Genomic DNA, 15,676 nt, shown 5'->3' on the forward strand with positions numbered 1-15,676 from the left:
GAGTAAATGCCTGATCCAGAGTGATCGGGGGGCGGGATCGGTTTGATGGCTCGTTTGAGAAGCAGCTTGGAAATCTCTAGCGCTGCCATCTCCCTTTGAGCAGGTGGGACATCTGAGAGGCACTTCGGTTGGACGGGAGGGGTAACAAACAGGATGCTGTAGCCTCTGGATATTATTTGAAGCACTCAACGATCTGCAGTTATGGACTCCCAAGCCATTGGGTGCAATGATAATCTTCCCCTGACAGCCTCCAGAGTAGGACAGTTGAGCAACCCTTCAGGACTGCTGCGTAGGCCTGTTCAAGAAGGGCTCCCTAGACCCAATGTTCCTCAGACCACCATCTGCCACTAGGGCGGTGTCTGTCCTGACCCCCTCTACCTCTAGGGGACGAATTGTCCTGAGAGTCCCAGGAAAACTGTGATTTTTGGAACCACATCTTAATTTGCCCTCTCTGATTCCTAGAAAAGGATCTTTTTGGGCTAGAAAAGTGGACTCAGACGGCAAAGTCTTCCTGTCCTTTTCACTCTGGATAAGGGTGTAACATACGGTCTTCCCAAAAAGAGAAGAACCATCGAAGGGAGCATTTGTGAAAAACTGGTAGTTCTGAGGGGAGGCAAACAGGTCTATCTCTGGGGTCCCCATTTCTTCAAGAGGTTGAATATTTTTGGCTCCAGTTTCCATTCGTGTGGGTCCATGAGATTTCTGCTTAGGTCATCTGCGAGTTTAGCTTGCCTGGCAGGAAGTGAGCTTGTAGGTGCACATGGTAGCTCATGGCTGTGTTCCACAGAACCATGGCTAGTCTGCAGAGTGGGTACGAGTGGGTTCCCTCCTGCTTATGTACCACAGAACTGTGGTGTTGTCTGTCTTTACCAATAACTGTCCTGGAAGAATGTGGTCTTTGAAGGCTGTCAGAGAATTCTGTACAGCTAACATTTCTTTTTGGTTGATATGCAGGTGCATCTGTCACGGGTACCATTTGCCCTGAATGCACTGCCCTGCCTAGTGAGCTCCCGATGCACAGTCTGATGCATCTGTTAGGGTTTGGGCGGTAAGGGGTATAGTGAAAGGGAGCCCTTGTTGTGGTAGCAGGCTTCTGCCCCCCAACAGAACTCTGTCTTTATACAAGGAATGATGGGAAATCATTTATTCCAGGTCCTGGGAATGTTGACACCATAGGCTTTTTAGATACCACTGTAGTTTCATCTTATACAGTCTTGCATACGGAATTAGTAGAATGCAAGGGGCCATGAACCCAAGGGCTTACAGTATTTTCCTTGCAGATAGCTGGGTCTTTGTGGCCAGTAGTTTGAAGTAAGCTGTCAAACTTGTTTCTCTGGCGTGAGGTAAGCCATCTGGGAAGTTGTGTTCAAGCTTGCTCCCAGGAATACAATTTGTTGGCAGGGTGTTAGATGAGATTTCTTTTCATTTATGGTGCACCCCAGCAAGGTTAGAAGTTTCTTTACAAATGCCAGATCTTTTAATAGCATGTCCTGGCTTTCTGCATGAATTGAACAATCGTCCAGGTATGGGTATAAATGAATATTTCTCTGCCTGCAAAATGCAGTGGCTGGAGCTAGACACTTCGTGAATACCCTGGGCGCAGTAGATAAGCCAAAGAGAACTGCAGAGAACCGATAGTGCATGGAGCCTGCTCTGAAGCGTAGGCATTTCCTGCAAGATTCCCTTATTGGAATGTGCAGGTAAGCTTCCTTAAGTCTAAGGTTGCCAACCAGGCATCTTTGCCTAGCATAGGAAGCAGCTGTTCAAGTGCTAGCATTTTGAATTTTGGGATTACCAAAAAGGTGCTTAGAATAGAGAGGTCCAGGATAGGATGCCAGGAGCTGTCTTTTCTGGGTACCAGGAAAAGTCTTGAGTAAAAACCTTGTCCCCTTTCTTCTGTTGGGACAGGTTTAACAGCCCTGAAACTTAGAAGGGAGAGAACCTGCTGTTGAGCCTCTGCCCACTGATTTGGGGGTAGGTCTGGTCAACAGTTTGGGGTTGGTAAGGTGTGGAAGTGGAATCTGTATCCTTCGAAAACTATATTTAAAACCCATCTGTCCTGGGTAATGAGTTCCCAGTTCTTTGCATGCAGGGCGATCTTTCCCCCTAAGGGAGCAGGCAGTTGAGCAGGGCTTGGAAGGGTTAAGGTCAAGTCATTGTGACATTTTTCCATAGGGGGTGTCTTATTACTTCCATCTTTGGAAGTGGGAGCCCCCCCACACTGCTTAGGCCTGTGTGTACACCTTGAGACTGTAACCTATGTGGTCTGCTGTTCCTGTGTTTGGACTGAGAAGGCCTGGAAGAGACTGGAAAGGACCAATTCTTAGAAGGCCAATGCCTACTAAATCTGGGAGGCTGTACTTGCAGGAAATATTTAACAGTTTGAATAGATTTACCTTTTCCCTCCATCTTTTTAAGGACTTCTGCTTTGTCGTCAAACAGGCAAGTCTTGGTTTAAGGGAGCATCCAGTAATTCAGCTTTAACATGATCTGGCAAGTTTTGTTCCTTAAGCCATGCATGCCTTCTAAGTACAGACCCAGTGACAGCAGCCCTGCAAGATGCTTCTAAAGAGTCAAAACCACATTGCAAAGTATGTTTACCAACTAGTTCAGCAGAATGCATTAAATCCTGTAATTCTTTATGTTCAGCACAGTCAGGAATCAACATCATTTTCTGTTAAAGTATCAGCAGCATATTATGGGACTACTTAAACATATGAAACTGACAGTCTAAGGCCCTAATGGCCAAAGTAGCAGAAGTGTATACCTTCTTACCCCCATCTGTCCAAGGCCCTGGAATCTCTATCAGAGGGGGTCGGGTTTTTGGCAGTAGTAGTCTTAATGCCTTTAGGTCCTTGGGAAATGGTCTCTGGGTCCGCAGTAGGATTCTTGAAGAGTAACTTGTGAGAGTCAGGTACTCCGTAATACTAGTCAGGTTTTCTGGGAGCTGGAGGTAAAGTGTCTGGGGCCATGCTAGATTCAAGAAGGCATTATCTACAATGTCCAGGATAGGAGGGATAGCTAAAAACCTCTGTTTAGGGAGGAGTAATAATTCCCTAAGCTTCTTTTTGGAGTCAGAGTAATCCTGGCTTTCCCAGCGGAAATGTTCCCCAAGAGTGTGCAAAGTTTCACGAAAAGAAAAAAAATCTTCTGGAGGGGAAGCAGAGGGAATGGAATCCTCTGCATTAGAATTCTCATAGGTAGACAAGGGCAAATCCTGGTAATCAGAAGAAACAACTTTCAGAATCCTGATCCGAAGAATCAAAAGGAAAATCAGTTCTAGGTCTCAGAGGGGGAAGGCTGGCTTCCCCTAATTAAAGTAATAAGGTTTTCAGCCATTCTTATTTGTTGTTTAGGCATATGGGTCTGACCATGCAGTTTGGAAGTCTGTTTTCTAGGGGTGGGTCGAGTTTTAGGCCTTGAAGAAGATGGCGTCTATTTGAAATGCAAGTCTGCAGGCCTGAAGACACCATCAGAAGCTGGTGCCTGCACAGCAGCTCCGGACCCATCCAAGGTAGAGACATCTGCAGGTTCCGTAGTCAAAGAAGCATCTCGCGGCATACCTGACTCCGAATGGGTCTCAGTAGAGGCCTGCAAATCTGAAGTAGCTGTTATCAGGGGCTGCAAAAGCACCTCACCCGAGTACCAGCGAAAGTACAGTTTTGTACCTACCATAAATGTAGATGTTCGAAGATCCACATTGCTGCAGTCCTTACACTTGGGTAGTCCGCTGTCCTCGGTCGGCCCGAATATCAAAGTATAAGGCTGACGTCGGTCAAGGCGCATTTGACTGACATCAGGACGTCAGGATACAAATGCGCATGACCGACATCATATCCTCAGTCTTTTCTTGCCCCAGATGTCAGAAGACCCTAAACATAAAGGTCAAAACCAAAAGACAGCAAACAAACAACCAACCACCCTGCACTAGATATATGTACAATATATACAATATACACAATATTTACAACCCAAACCACACAACCACCTCTAACTACAGAGGGGAAGGAGGGAGGGTAAATTGGACTGCAGCAATGTGGATCTTCGAACATCTACATTTATGGTAGGTACAAAACTGTACTATGTTCTTCATCTCACATTGCTGCAGTCCTTACACTTGGGTAGAATCCCAAAGCAGAGGTAAGGGCGGATGGCCAAACTACAAGGAAGCAGGAGCTGCCAAAATGCCCTGCAAAACAGCAGTGGCAAAACCAGCCCTGGATTTAGAGTAAAGTGGTAGGTGATAATGCCTAGAGAAAGTATGCACTGAACTCCAAGTAGCTGCCTCCAAAATATCCTTGGTTGCCACTCCCCTCAAAAAGGCTGTAGAAGTGGCAGTAGCCCTAGTGGAATGAGGCCTAATCCCAGCTGGAATCTCCTTCCATGATGGGAATAACAGAAAGCAATGCAAAACCCAATCCACTTAGAAATAGTTTGTTTTGACACAGGCTTGCCCTGAGAACCCAAAGCAAAAGAAACAAACAACTGCTGAGACTGCCTGAACCCTTTAGTTCTGTTCAAATAATATCGCAACTGCCTGTGTACATCTAAAGTGTGCAAAATCTTTTCCCCCTTATTTTGGGGATTTGCATAAAAGGTAGGCAAATGAATAGCTTGGTTTAAAGCCACACTAGAAACCACTTTAGGCATAAAGGAAGGATTAGTACGTAAAGATACCCTATCCTTATGGAAAATCAAGAAAGGCTCAACTGCCATAAGGGCCTGCAATTCAGAAACCCTTCTTGCAGAGGTAATGGCCAACAAAAAAGCAGTCTTCCATGATAAATATTTCAACTCAGAAGTAGCTGCAGGCTCAAAAGGTTGTAGAGCGAGTTTCTCCAACACAAAATTGAGATCCCAAGCAGGAGCAGGAGCTTTTCGTGGGGTCTTATATTCTTTGCCCCTCTAAGAAATTGCTTGAACAAAGGATGAGAAAACAATGGTGGGTCACAATCATAGTGAGCCGAAATTGCTGCAGCATGAACCTTAATAGAAGAGAAAGACAAACCTTTGTCTAGTAACTCAGTAAGATATTGAAGAGCCACGCTCAAATTAGGCCCAGAAACATCAAAATCTTTTGCTGCACTCCAAAATAAAAATCTCTTCCATTTATCCGCGTACACTTTCCTTGTACTAGGCCTTCTAGCTTCCAAAATAACATTCAAAACTTGCTGAGGAAGTGAAGGCCCACTATGGTTCAAAACAGAATATGCCAGGCTGTTAGGTGCAGAGAATGAAGCTTGACACTGAGCAAATGGCTGTCCTCCTGTGACAACAGGTGTGGAATCAAAGGCAAAGGCCATGGAGGCTTCCGTACTAGACTTCTCAGTAATGGGTACCAGTGCTGTCGAGGCCAATCTGGAGCTATTAAAATCATCCTTGGCTTGTCCTGTCTGACCTTTAGAAGTACCTTTGGGAGGAGAGGCAGAGGTGGAAAGGCATACACATGAAGATTGCTCCAATTGAAAGAAAGAGCATCTACTCTCCAAGCTGTGGGATGAAACCTTTTTGTGCAAAACTTTGGCAGCTGATGGTTTAGTGGAGAAGCGAACAGATCTATGTCTGGAGTTCCCCATGACACTGTCAATTTCTGAAATACATGAGGATCCAATTTCCACTCGTGGGGATCCATAATTCGTCTGCTCAACACATCTGCTAAGGAGTTCTGTGCTCCTGGCAGAAACCTTGCTTGAAGATTGAGCTGTAAACTGAGAGCAGTCTCCCACAAAATCATTGCTTGCCTGCATAGAGGATAAGAATCGTTCCCCTTGCTTGTTGATGTACCACATGACAGTTGTGTTGTCTGTTAGAATCAACACCTGCCCTGGAAGAAGTAACTCCTTGAAAGCTATTAATGCAAACTGGACTGCTAACATCTCCTTCAGGTTGATATGTAGATGTTGTAGTCTGGCAGGCCACTTGTCTTGTATCCACTTTCCATTTAGATGAGCTCCCCAAGCTTTGTCTGAGGCATCTGTCGTTAAAATCTGACTCGCCTCTGGCCGAGTCACAGAGAGTCCCTTGTTTAGGTGACATTCCTGAGCCCACCACAAAAATTCCTTTTGAATGCAAGGTATTATTTGAATGACAGTGTCCAGATCCTGGCAGTGCTGTGTCCATACATTTTTGAGATACCATTGCAGCTTCCTCATATGCAGTTTGGCATTGGGAAGCACCAGAATACAAGATGCCATGAACACTAAGGCTTGAAGGACTGTCCTTGCAGTCAGCCCGGACTGAAGAGATAGTTGATGGAAGTAAAGGGATAGACTCTTTTGTTTGTCCGGGGTTAAAAAGGCCATCTGGGAAGCTGTATTCAGTCTCACACCCAGAAAGCACATGTCCTGAGAGGGTACTAGACTGGACTTTATTTCATTCACAGAATACCCCAGGCATCTTAGCACTGCTATCACACATTCCAAATGATGAAGAAGCTCTTCCCTTCCTTGAGCCAGAATCAGGCAGTCGTCCAAATAAGGATAGATCTGTATTCCTTTTAGCCTGAAGAAGGCTATCACTGGAGCCAGAACTTTCGTGAACACTCTGGGCGCAGTAGATAAGCCAAAGGGCAATGCAGAGAACTGATAGTGAGAAGTCCCAGCTCGAAAACGCAGATACTTCCTGCAACTTAGTCTGATAGGAACATGAAGGTAAGCCTCCTTGAGATCCAAAGTTACCATCCAATGATCTTTGCCCAGCAGAGGTAAAAGCTGCTGTAACGTCAACATTTTGAACTTGGGAATGTCCAGATAAGTGTTGAGGGTAGATAAATCCAAAATTGGTCTCCACGTGTTCCCCTTCTTTGGTACTAGGAACAGGCGAGAATAAAATCCTAGGCCCACTTCTGGCATAGGGACCGGCTGTATGGCCCCTATTTGGAGTAACAGAGAAACTTGCTTGTGAGCCTCTATTCTTTGTTGAGGAGGAACGTCTGGCATGCCTTTGAAAGGAGGCAAGGTATGGAAATAAAACCTGTAACCGTGGTGTATGATATCCAATACCCATCTGTCTTGGGTAATTAAACTCCAATTTTCTTTGAAAAGTGCCAATCTTCCTCCCAAAGGTGCTGCCAGACGAGAAGGCTCTGGCAGCTGAAAAGGTAGGTCATTGGGTCTGTTTACGAAAGGACTGACCCCTGCCCTCACCCGAAGACTGTGCAGGAGAACTCCCTGTTCTAGGCCTGAAAGAGCCCTGAGCTCTGCCCCTACCACGTCTAGATCTACCCCTAGACTGGGAATCATAAGAAGGATACGTCCACCCCTTAGTAGGCCAATTTCTACTAAACTTAGGAGGCTGGACCTGCAAAAAATCTTTAACAGTCTGCATAGACTTAGCCTTGTCTTCCATTTTCTTTAAAACTGCCTCAACAGGAGGACCAAACAACACGTCAGATTGTAAAGGAGCATCTAAAATCCTTGTTTTAACATGTTCAGATAAATTTTGATCCCTCAGCCAGGCGTGCCTGCGAAGAACTGACCCAGTGGCAGCCACCCTAGACGAGGCCTGTACAGCATCAAAACCACATTGCAAAGAATGCTTACCAACCTGTTCAGAAACATGTACTAAATCTTGCAACTCTTTACAATCAATACCTTCTGCCAGAGCATCAACCTTAGACTTCAATTGTGAAAGGAGATAGTTTTGGTATTTCAACATGTGAAACTGGCAATTCAAAGCCCTCATAGCAAGAGTGGAAGAAGTATAAACTTTCTTTCCCCATCTATCCAAGGCCCTGGCCTCTTTGTCTGCAGGAACCGGATTCTTAACAACAGAAGCCTTAACACCTTTAGGCCCCTGGCTAACAGTTTCTGGGTCCGCCCTAGGACTCTTAAAAAGATACTTATGAGCTTCAGGCACCCTGTAATACCTATCCGGTTTAACAGGAGCAGGAGGCAAAGAATCAGGATTAAGAGAAGCCTCTGTAAAAACATCTTCCACTACATCCAAAACAGGAGGTATAGCCAAAGGCCTATGTTGGGGTAAAAACAAAATTCCCTAAGCCTTTTCCTGGAATCCGAGAAGTCCTGACCTTCCCACTTAAAATGCTCCCTCATGGAATGAAGAGTTTCTGAAAAAGAAAAATCCTCAGGCGGAGAAGCAGAAGGAGTAGAATCATCCACATCAGAATCAGAATAAGGAGAGTACTCCTGCAAGTCTTCAGCCGAAGACTCTGAAACATCTGAAGCCTGCTCAAAACTCCCTAGCTCAGGCTCCACCCTAGGTCTCTTATCAGGAGGGGGCATAGAACCCCTAATCAAAGTAATCAAATCTTCTGCCATTTTAAGCATATGCTTCTTGGGCACAGTTCCTGAAGAGCTAGGGGTAACACCAACTGAAGCTAAACCTGGCCTGCCCCTGGGAGAAGCCTTGGAAACAGAAGGAGAGGGCCTAACCACCCTAGGCAGGGAGGGGAGAATAGTAACCTGAGAAGCCCCATCAGCCTGGCCTGCCTCCTGAGAGGCCACATCCTGCAATAACAAAGTCTCTCCCTGGGATCCCAAAGAAACCTCCGGTGGAACCACCGGCTCCACCGACACCTCTAAAGAACCGGCGTCCGGTACTGACGGTTCCTCTAGCCTAGGTTTAACTGCTTTGTCCTTGCGCTTCTTGAAGAAGCGTCCGGAGCATCCGGCGGCATTTTATAATTGCACCGCTTCAAGACTAACCTGGCACAATCTAATCTTCTCTTAATAGTGCGCTTATTGAATCTAGCACAAGAGCGACACCCAACAACGTCGTGCTCAGGCCCTAAACAAGGAATACACAAAGTATGGTAGTCTCTATGCGGTATCTGTTTCCCACAAGAAATACAATTATTCACTTTTTCTGACATCCGGTAAACCACTGATGCAAGAAAAACTAAAATATTCCCCAACGGGGTACTTAGCCAACTTTGACTCGGTCTGAAACTCCGAAATCGAACAATTTCAGAACGCCAACCGGCACTTGCAACGCTGCTTCTGCATCGGACCATGCGGCAAAAAAAGACTGAGGATATGACGTCGGTCATGCGCATTTGTATCCTGACGTCCTGATGTCAGTCAAATGCGCCTTGACCGACGTCAGCCTTATACTTTGATATTCGGGCCGACCGAGGACAGCGGACTACCCAAGTGTAAGGACTGCAGCAATGTGAGATGAAGAACATCTGTAGACTAGCTTAACGGAAGAGTCATTGGCAGTTTTGGACCTACGCAGTCCGTCTATGTTTTTTCGGAATATCGGTAGTCTGATGGCTTACCGAAGACATTTCTGGATAGTTAAACAGAGTACCAAAATAATTTGCTACAAAAATAGACAGACGATGAATAGTTCGGGGGTTGAATAAAGCACAAAATCGACGAGGGACGTCGTGGTCTGGGCCTAAGCAAGGAATGCAGTACAAATGAAAATCTTTGAGGTATTTGGTTTCCACAGGTAAGACAATTGTTAACTTTTACTGACATTGGTTTAAGAGCAAGAAAACGGATCTCCAATGGGATACTTAGCTTTTTTCAAAATTTCGGTTCTGAAACTTGAAAACGAAAATTTCAGGAGTCGGACGACCAGCACTTGCGAACTGCTTCTGCTTCGAGCACTGCGCGTTAAGAAAGACTGATGTAATGGCATCGGCTGCATGTTTTATACCCTTGACGGCCTGACGTCATGGAAGAGGAGACAGCATCCAACGCAGGAATCCAAGACTCTGGTATTCAGGCCAGCTGAGGGCTACCTGCAGGCAGATAACCCAAATGTAATGACTGCAACAGTGAAACACGAAGAACAGAGCATTATGAGAGAAGGGAGGAGTTCGAGACTTGAATCCTAGTCTGCAAGAATGAGGCAGCGTTAGATCTGTGACCCAGCTGTGAGGAGGGATGAAAGGAACATCATCAGATTAAATGATTAACAATGCACATATGAATGAAAACCCAAACCCTTTGAAAAAACAAGCGTTGTGCACACAAAGCTTTAAAAGATCCAATTCTGAAGTAATTATAATATGAAGATGCTCATTAATATGGAAATAAAGCTTTACTGTTTTCTGCATGTATGGTTTGGCAAAATTTTACGCCGGATGCACTTCCTAATGCAACCCTCCCCATTTATCCGGGCTTGGGACCGGCACAAAGAAATGCACTGGCTTGGGCATCCGAGGTTTGCTCTGAGTGTTGATGGAGAAGTACAGAGAAGGTCAGAAGGATGTCTTTGTGGATTTAGAGAAAGCATATGACAAAGTGCCTAGAGAGGAGTTGTGGTATTGTAGGAGGAAGTCGGGAGTGTCAGAGAAGTATGCAAGAGTGGTACAGGATATGTAAGAGGGTAGTGTGACAGTGGTGAGGTCTGTGGTGGGAGTGACAGATGCGTTTAAGGTGGAGGTGGGATTACATAAAGGATCAGCTCTGAGCCCTTTCTTATTTGCAATGGTGATGACAGGTTGACAGACGAGATCAGACAGGAGTCCCCATGGACTATGATGTTTGCAGAGGACATTGTGATCTGTAGTGAGAGTAGGGAACAGGTGGAGGAGACCCTAGAGAGGTGGAGATATGCTCTAAATTGAAGAGGAATGAAGGTCAGCAGGACTAAGACAGAATATATGTGTGTGAATGAGAGGGAGGATAGAGGAATGGTGAGGATGCAGGGAGTAGAGGTGGCGAAGGTGAATGAGTTTAAGTACTTGGGATCAACAGTTCAGAGTAATGGTGAGTGTGGAAGAGAGGTGAAGAAGGGAGTACAGGCAGGATGGAGTGGGTGGAGAAGAGTGTCAGGAGTGACTTGTGACAGACGAGTACCAGTAAGAGTGAAAGGGAAGGTCTACAAGAGGGTAGTGAGACCAGCTATGTTATATGGGTTGGAGACTGTGACACTGACAAAAAGGCAGGAGTCAGAGCTTGACGTGGCAGAGTTGAAAATGTTAAGATTTGCACTGGGTGTGACTAGGAGGGACAGGATTAGGAATAAGTACATTAGAGGGTCAGCCCAGGTTGGAAGGTTTGGAGACAAGCCAGAGGCAAGATTACATTTGTTTGGACATGTGCTGAGGAGGGATGCAGAGTATATTGGGAAAAAGATGCTAAGGATGAAGCTGCCAGGTAACAGGAAAAGAGGAAGACCTAAGATAAGGTTTATGGATGTGGTGAGAGAGGACATGCAGGTGGTTGGTGTGACAGAGCAAGATGAAGAGGACAGGAAGAAATGGAAACAGTTGATCTGCTGTGGCGACCCCCAACGGGAACAGCTGAAAGAAGAAGATGGAAATAAAGCTTTAATGAAGACAGCAAATGAGTCTATTGTATTCATTTAGATATACTAGGGGTAGCATTATAGCTCAGGAAGCCAGAATTGCAAGAAGAAAATGACCTAGTACTAGGTCCCCACAACTGCGGCACACACCCATCACAGTAAGTCAGATATTTATTTGCATTTGTTTATCGGGATGGTCCACTGGGCCAATATGAGCCCATTTTCAGTGGAGGCCTGGGGGAGAAAAGATCCACAATGAATTATACAACAAATTAATACATACATGCAATGATCAATACTACAAATAGACTGACTAAACATAATACAGCAATACATATAGTATCAATTTATTCACGTTTTGAACTAATGTGCTTACATAAATAGAAAAAATATATTGTTATCTGTAGAGAAATGCAAAGTTTACAAGGGGTTAGTATGAACAGATGGAGACAGGAGCTAAAGGAGGGAACAGGATAGTGGAGATAGAATTTAAAGAGAAATGTTTTTTGTCGATTTGGTGTATTATCAAAGTTTTAGGAAGTGTGGATGTGGTACAGGTACGCAGCCTTTGGGAAGAGAGGTATTATTTAAAGGATTTTTTTTATTATATATAATAGAGGGCAGAATTGCTGGTTGTCCTGAGAAATGATAGCAGAGCGTTCCATAGTTTGTAAATGGTAAAGGAGTAGAGCATCTGACTTTTTATGTTCAGGAGAAGTTGCCCATTGGATCCAAGAGGTCTATTTCAATTGTACTGAGTAAACAGGGAAGAAAGGGAAGGAGAGCCTGAAGGTTTGAATACAAGTTTACATGCTGTAGTTAACTGTAGATATGTTGGGCAGTATGCGAGGTCTAGCCAGTTTAGTAGGTGTAGTGTGGTACAATGGTGGGATGGATACTTTCAACTGGTCACGAATTTTATAGTTTTGTTATAGCACAAGTCCAGCTTGGATTTAAGGGAAGACTAGAAATTGGTAAGAAGAGGTGTGCCAATACCAAACTGGTTTTCTCACATTTAGCATAGGATGTTCGTTTGGTTCCATCCAGTTTTCTACTGATGAATTAGTACTAATGTTTTCAATGGCCATCATACATTTTATGCAGTTATTACAGCAGACAAACATTTAACAGGTACTGAAAGAGCTAGAGAAAAACTTTAATCAACTCTGCCAATGGCTACTTTGAAAAAAAAAAAATCATTAAATGAGCATAAACTTCCATGCTCTTTTCGCATCATCCAAAGATTTAAGTATTACCATCAAAACCAAAATAATCTCAATGATCATCCGATACCTAAATAGGAAGGCATTAAACTATCTCTAGAACTCTATACTACTGACAACAGTGTGCTTTCTAACCTTAATCTATCTTCCAAATTAGGCAGCTTCCTACAACATGAAGCCATAAAAGTTACTGGACTAAAACTCTTAATGCCTAAACTAGAATATGTATGACCAGTGACACCTACTAACTCTGAATGCAATGCCAGTTCCGGCAGAGTATAAAGGTAAAGCCTTTGTGCCCCAAGCAGCTGGAGTTTGATTAATGGCTCTGATGCTTAACTCAATATACATGAAAGGCCACAGCAGGATGCATACAGCTAAAATCCCTCGGAAAAGAGGTAGCACTGTGGCAAGCATCCTGGGTATAAGCTTTCAGCACACTGCATGGCAGTAGCTTTTATTAACAAGTGTACAGGAACATGCACTCATAGGAGGGAAGGCACTGTTGGCCCCATGGTGATGCAAACAGCTTGGCTCCCTGTCAAAGGGGTTAAGTCAGATCATATTAATGCCATCACTGCTGAAATGCCAGCAAAGACTCTAGCAGCATTCAAGACTGCCTGTATAACTCCTCCAGACAGCTCGTGCCCATAAGGTAATGAGATAATCCCCTAGTACAGGGGAATAAGTGGACAGCGTCTAATTGGGCGGGGTCTTAATGGTTTACACATGTAGAGGAAAAAGCACTTCCAGGGAAAAAAAATTAATACTTATTTCTTATAAGTGTAAACAAAATCTGCTACTTTACATCTACTCCAAATCACCAAATACAACCAACGTACAACAGGAAGAGCCACCCTACTTCTTAACTCATTAAAATGTAAGCTTTTTCACTTGCATTACTGCTCTGCTTTAGCAAATATTGTAGTTCACATCTTCTTCAGATTGCCTAATTAATTCTGCTGGGCCCTCTTATGTACTCAATATCCAGAGCCATCCTTTTCCAAACTTTCCATGTAATTTGAAATGTACTCCCAAATGAAATCTGAAATTAAATACTTCTATATGACCTTAAATGAAGTTATTTCAGCATCAGCAGGATATCAATTACTGTATGTGTTTTAGACCATCTTTGCAATCTTTACTCACTACAAATACTTAGGGTAATTGTCTATTGCACATTTTATACATGTATTGCATCCATAACTTGGTAGATATTTTAAGCAACGGGTTTCACATAAATGTGCTTTTTGTACAAGTACTGCACTTCCTTCAGTGCACAGATTAATAGTTTTTTACGGTTACCAGTACTGTACTTCTGTCCCAGGTCTTGTCTAAAAAAAGTCTTGTGTCAGTCCACTCACCCAGTGACCAAAGTAAAGTAAAGGAGATGTGCAATGCTGGGGAAGTGAAAGTAATGGATGAAGAGTTGAATGTAGGAAATTGTTCTACCTGGTCTTTCTAGCACACATACCCAAGTGCCAGAACTAGGTCACAGAGCTTCATAAAGTGAAAAAGAGAACAAAGGAAAAAAGTACAAAACATGCTGAACCACAGCTTGTAAAACTTCATTTCTACAATGAAATATTTAAGCAAATGAACTGCATACCTTCTCTCTGAGATAGCGCTGGCCACATGGACCAATTCCACGGAGGGTCAGAGACACCACTAAGCACCAAACAGATAAAGCTGCCTCAACAGCAGCCATGACCATGGAAGGAAACCACAGTGCCAATGTTGTATCCTACAAAGAAACAAAAGTTTGAAACAAAATGTGCAACTTAAAACAAGATGTGCAGCTTATATACGTATTCAAATTTATCTGCTTGGTATGGCTAACCATTTTTAAGCAAAGGAGAAATGCAGTAATTAAGTACAGAACAGCAGCAACGCAAGTAACACATTATACTGTTACTACTGACACACTAGTGTATGGGGGGGTGAGGGTGTACTGCATGCATTATACCCTCAATCTGTCCCTTGAGATAAGGACTACGGGCTTGGCAAGTCTGGAGTAAAGTAGAAACTCCTGGCTTTACATATGCAAAGCTTATTTTTTTATTGAAATTAAGAGTACTAATATTTTAAAATGAGAATAAGGGGATGTCACTGAAAAAAACGATAAATAAAAATCAACTCCCCATCAAAGGGTCAGAAAAGCTACTAAAACTTATTGACATTCACTTCAACCTTAATTTCAAATATAGTCTAGAATTACAAGACCTAACCAAAGCTCAAAAAAAAAAAAAAGAAAAACTGCCACACTGGTACAACTCTAGTCCAGACCTACTCACATAAATGCTATGCTATAAAAATACTGTTGAGGGGAGAAGTGTGAACCACCCCCCTTGCATCCCTCATGTGTAGGGCTGTGTCCCCCAAACTTTTTAATCCCAAGGTCACATTATATAGGGAACTAGAACAGTAGGATAACCTCAGAAATTGAATATTTATTTGGCAGGAGTTGCAAAGCATACAACATAGGGTTAAAAAAGATGCAAGCAAGTTGCTCCAACTGGCTAATTAGGCATTATGCTGTTTCAGTTTTCAGCTTTGGTTAAAAGCTTGGGCTACATGAAAAGATCTGGTAATGTCAATACCTCTCTTTCCAGTTTCTTCTACTCAATAAATCTGCAAAAATACTACACGTTTCTATACGAATTCCTTCTGTATTTTTCTGCCCCTGTAAACTGCACTCTACTTAAGATTCTAATTACCTGGAGATGTTCACAACAGCCATCATGCAGCAACCACTTTATTCTCCTTTATAAACACCATTAACTTGCATCACAATAACCAGCTAGTTTCAGTAACCTTCCTGGACCCATCTAAAGCATTTGCCCATCTTCCGCCCACTCAAAGAACTCCAACTCTCCAAGAAGACTGCTCTGTGGTTCAAAAACTGCCTTGGTAACAAAAAAACGTGCATCAAACGGAAAATCACATACTCAAACTTTCTCTGTGAAATCAGGTATTCCTCAGGGATCTATACTTGGACCTTTTTTTTATCAAATACATTCACTGATAATTTACACACTAAATCAGGGACCTTCTTGCCATCACCCAGCATATGCCAATGATTTTATACTAATTTGCTCAACCCCTTCCTTAAATGAGCTTCAGTCACTCAAGCTTTATCCTCATTAGCTGAGCACTGGTTGCAATAATGTAACTTAACAGTGAATGCTAAAAAGACAAATTATGCTCTTCTAATCCAAAGCTCATCT

General features: G+C 43.5%; 1 protein-coding gene across 1 annotated transcript in view; it reads right to left on the reverse strand.

The window, feature by feature from the left end:
- KRTCAP3 (keratinocyte associated protein 3) overlaps positions 1–15,676 on the reverse strand; it is a 371,008-nt gene that overhangs the window by 82,898 nt on the left and 272,434 nt on the right. Inside the window, exon 5 of the mRNA XM_044060398.1 lies at positions 14,059–14,193. Within this exon, the coding sequence (XP_043916333.1) occupies positions 14,059–14,193 (135 nt within the window). The remainder of the gene's footprint in view (positions 1–14,058; positions 14,194–15,676) is intronic.

This window comes from Protopterus annectens, chromosome 2.part0 (assembly GCF_019279795.1).
Source record: "Protopterus annectens isolate FY-2018-M chromosome 2.part0, PAN1.0, whole genome shotgun sequence".
Taxonomy (NCBI): domain Eukaryota; kingdom Metazoa; phylum Chordata; order Ceratodontiformes; family Protopteridae; genus Protopterus; species Protopterus annectens.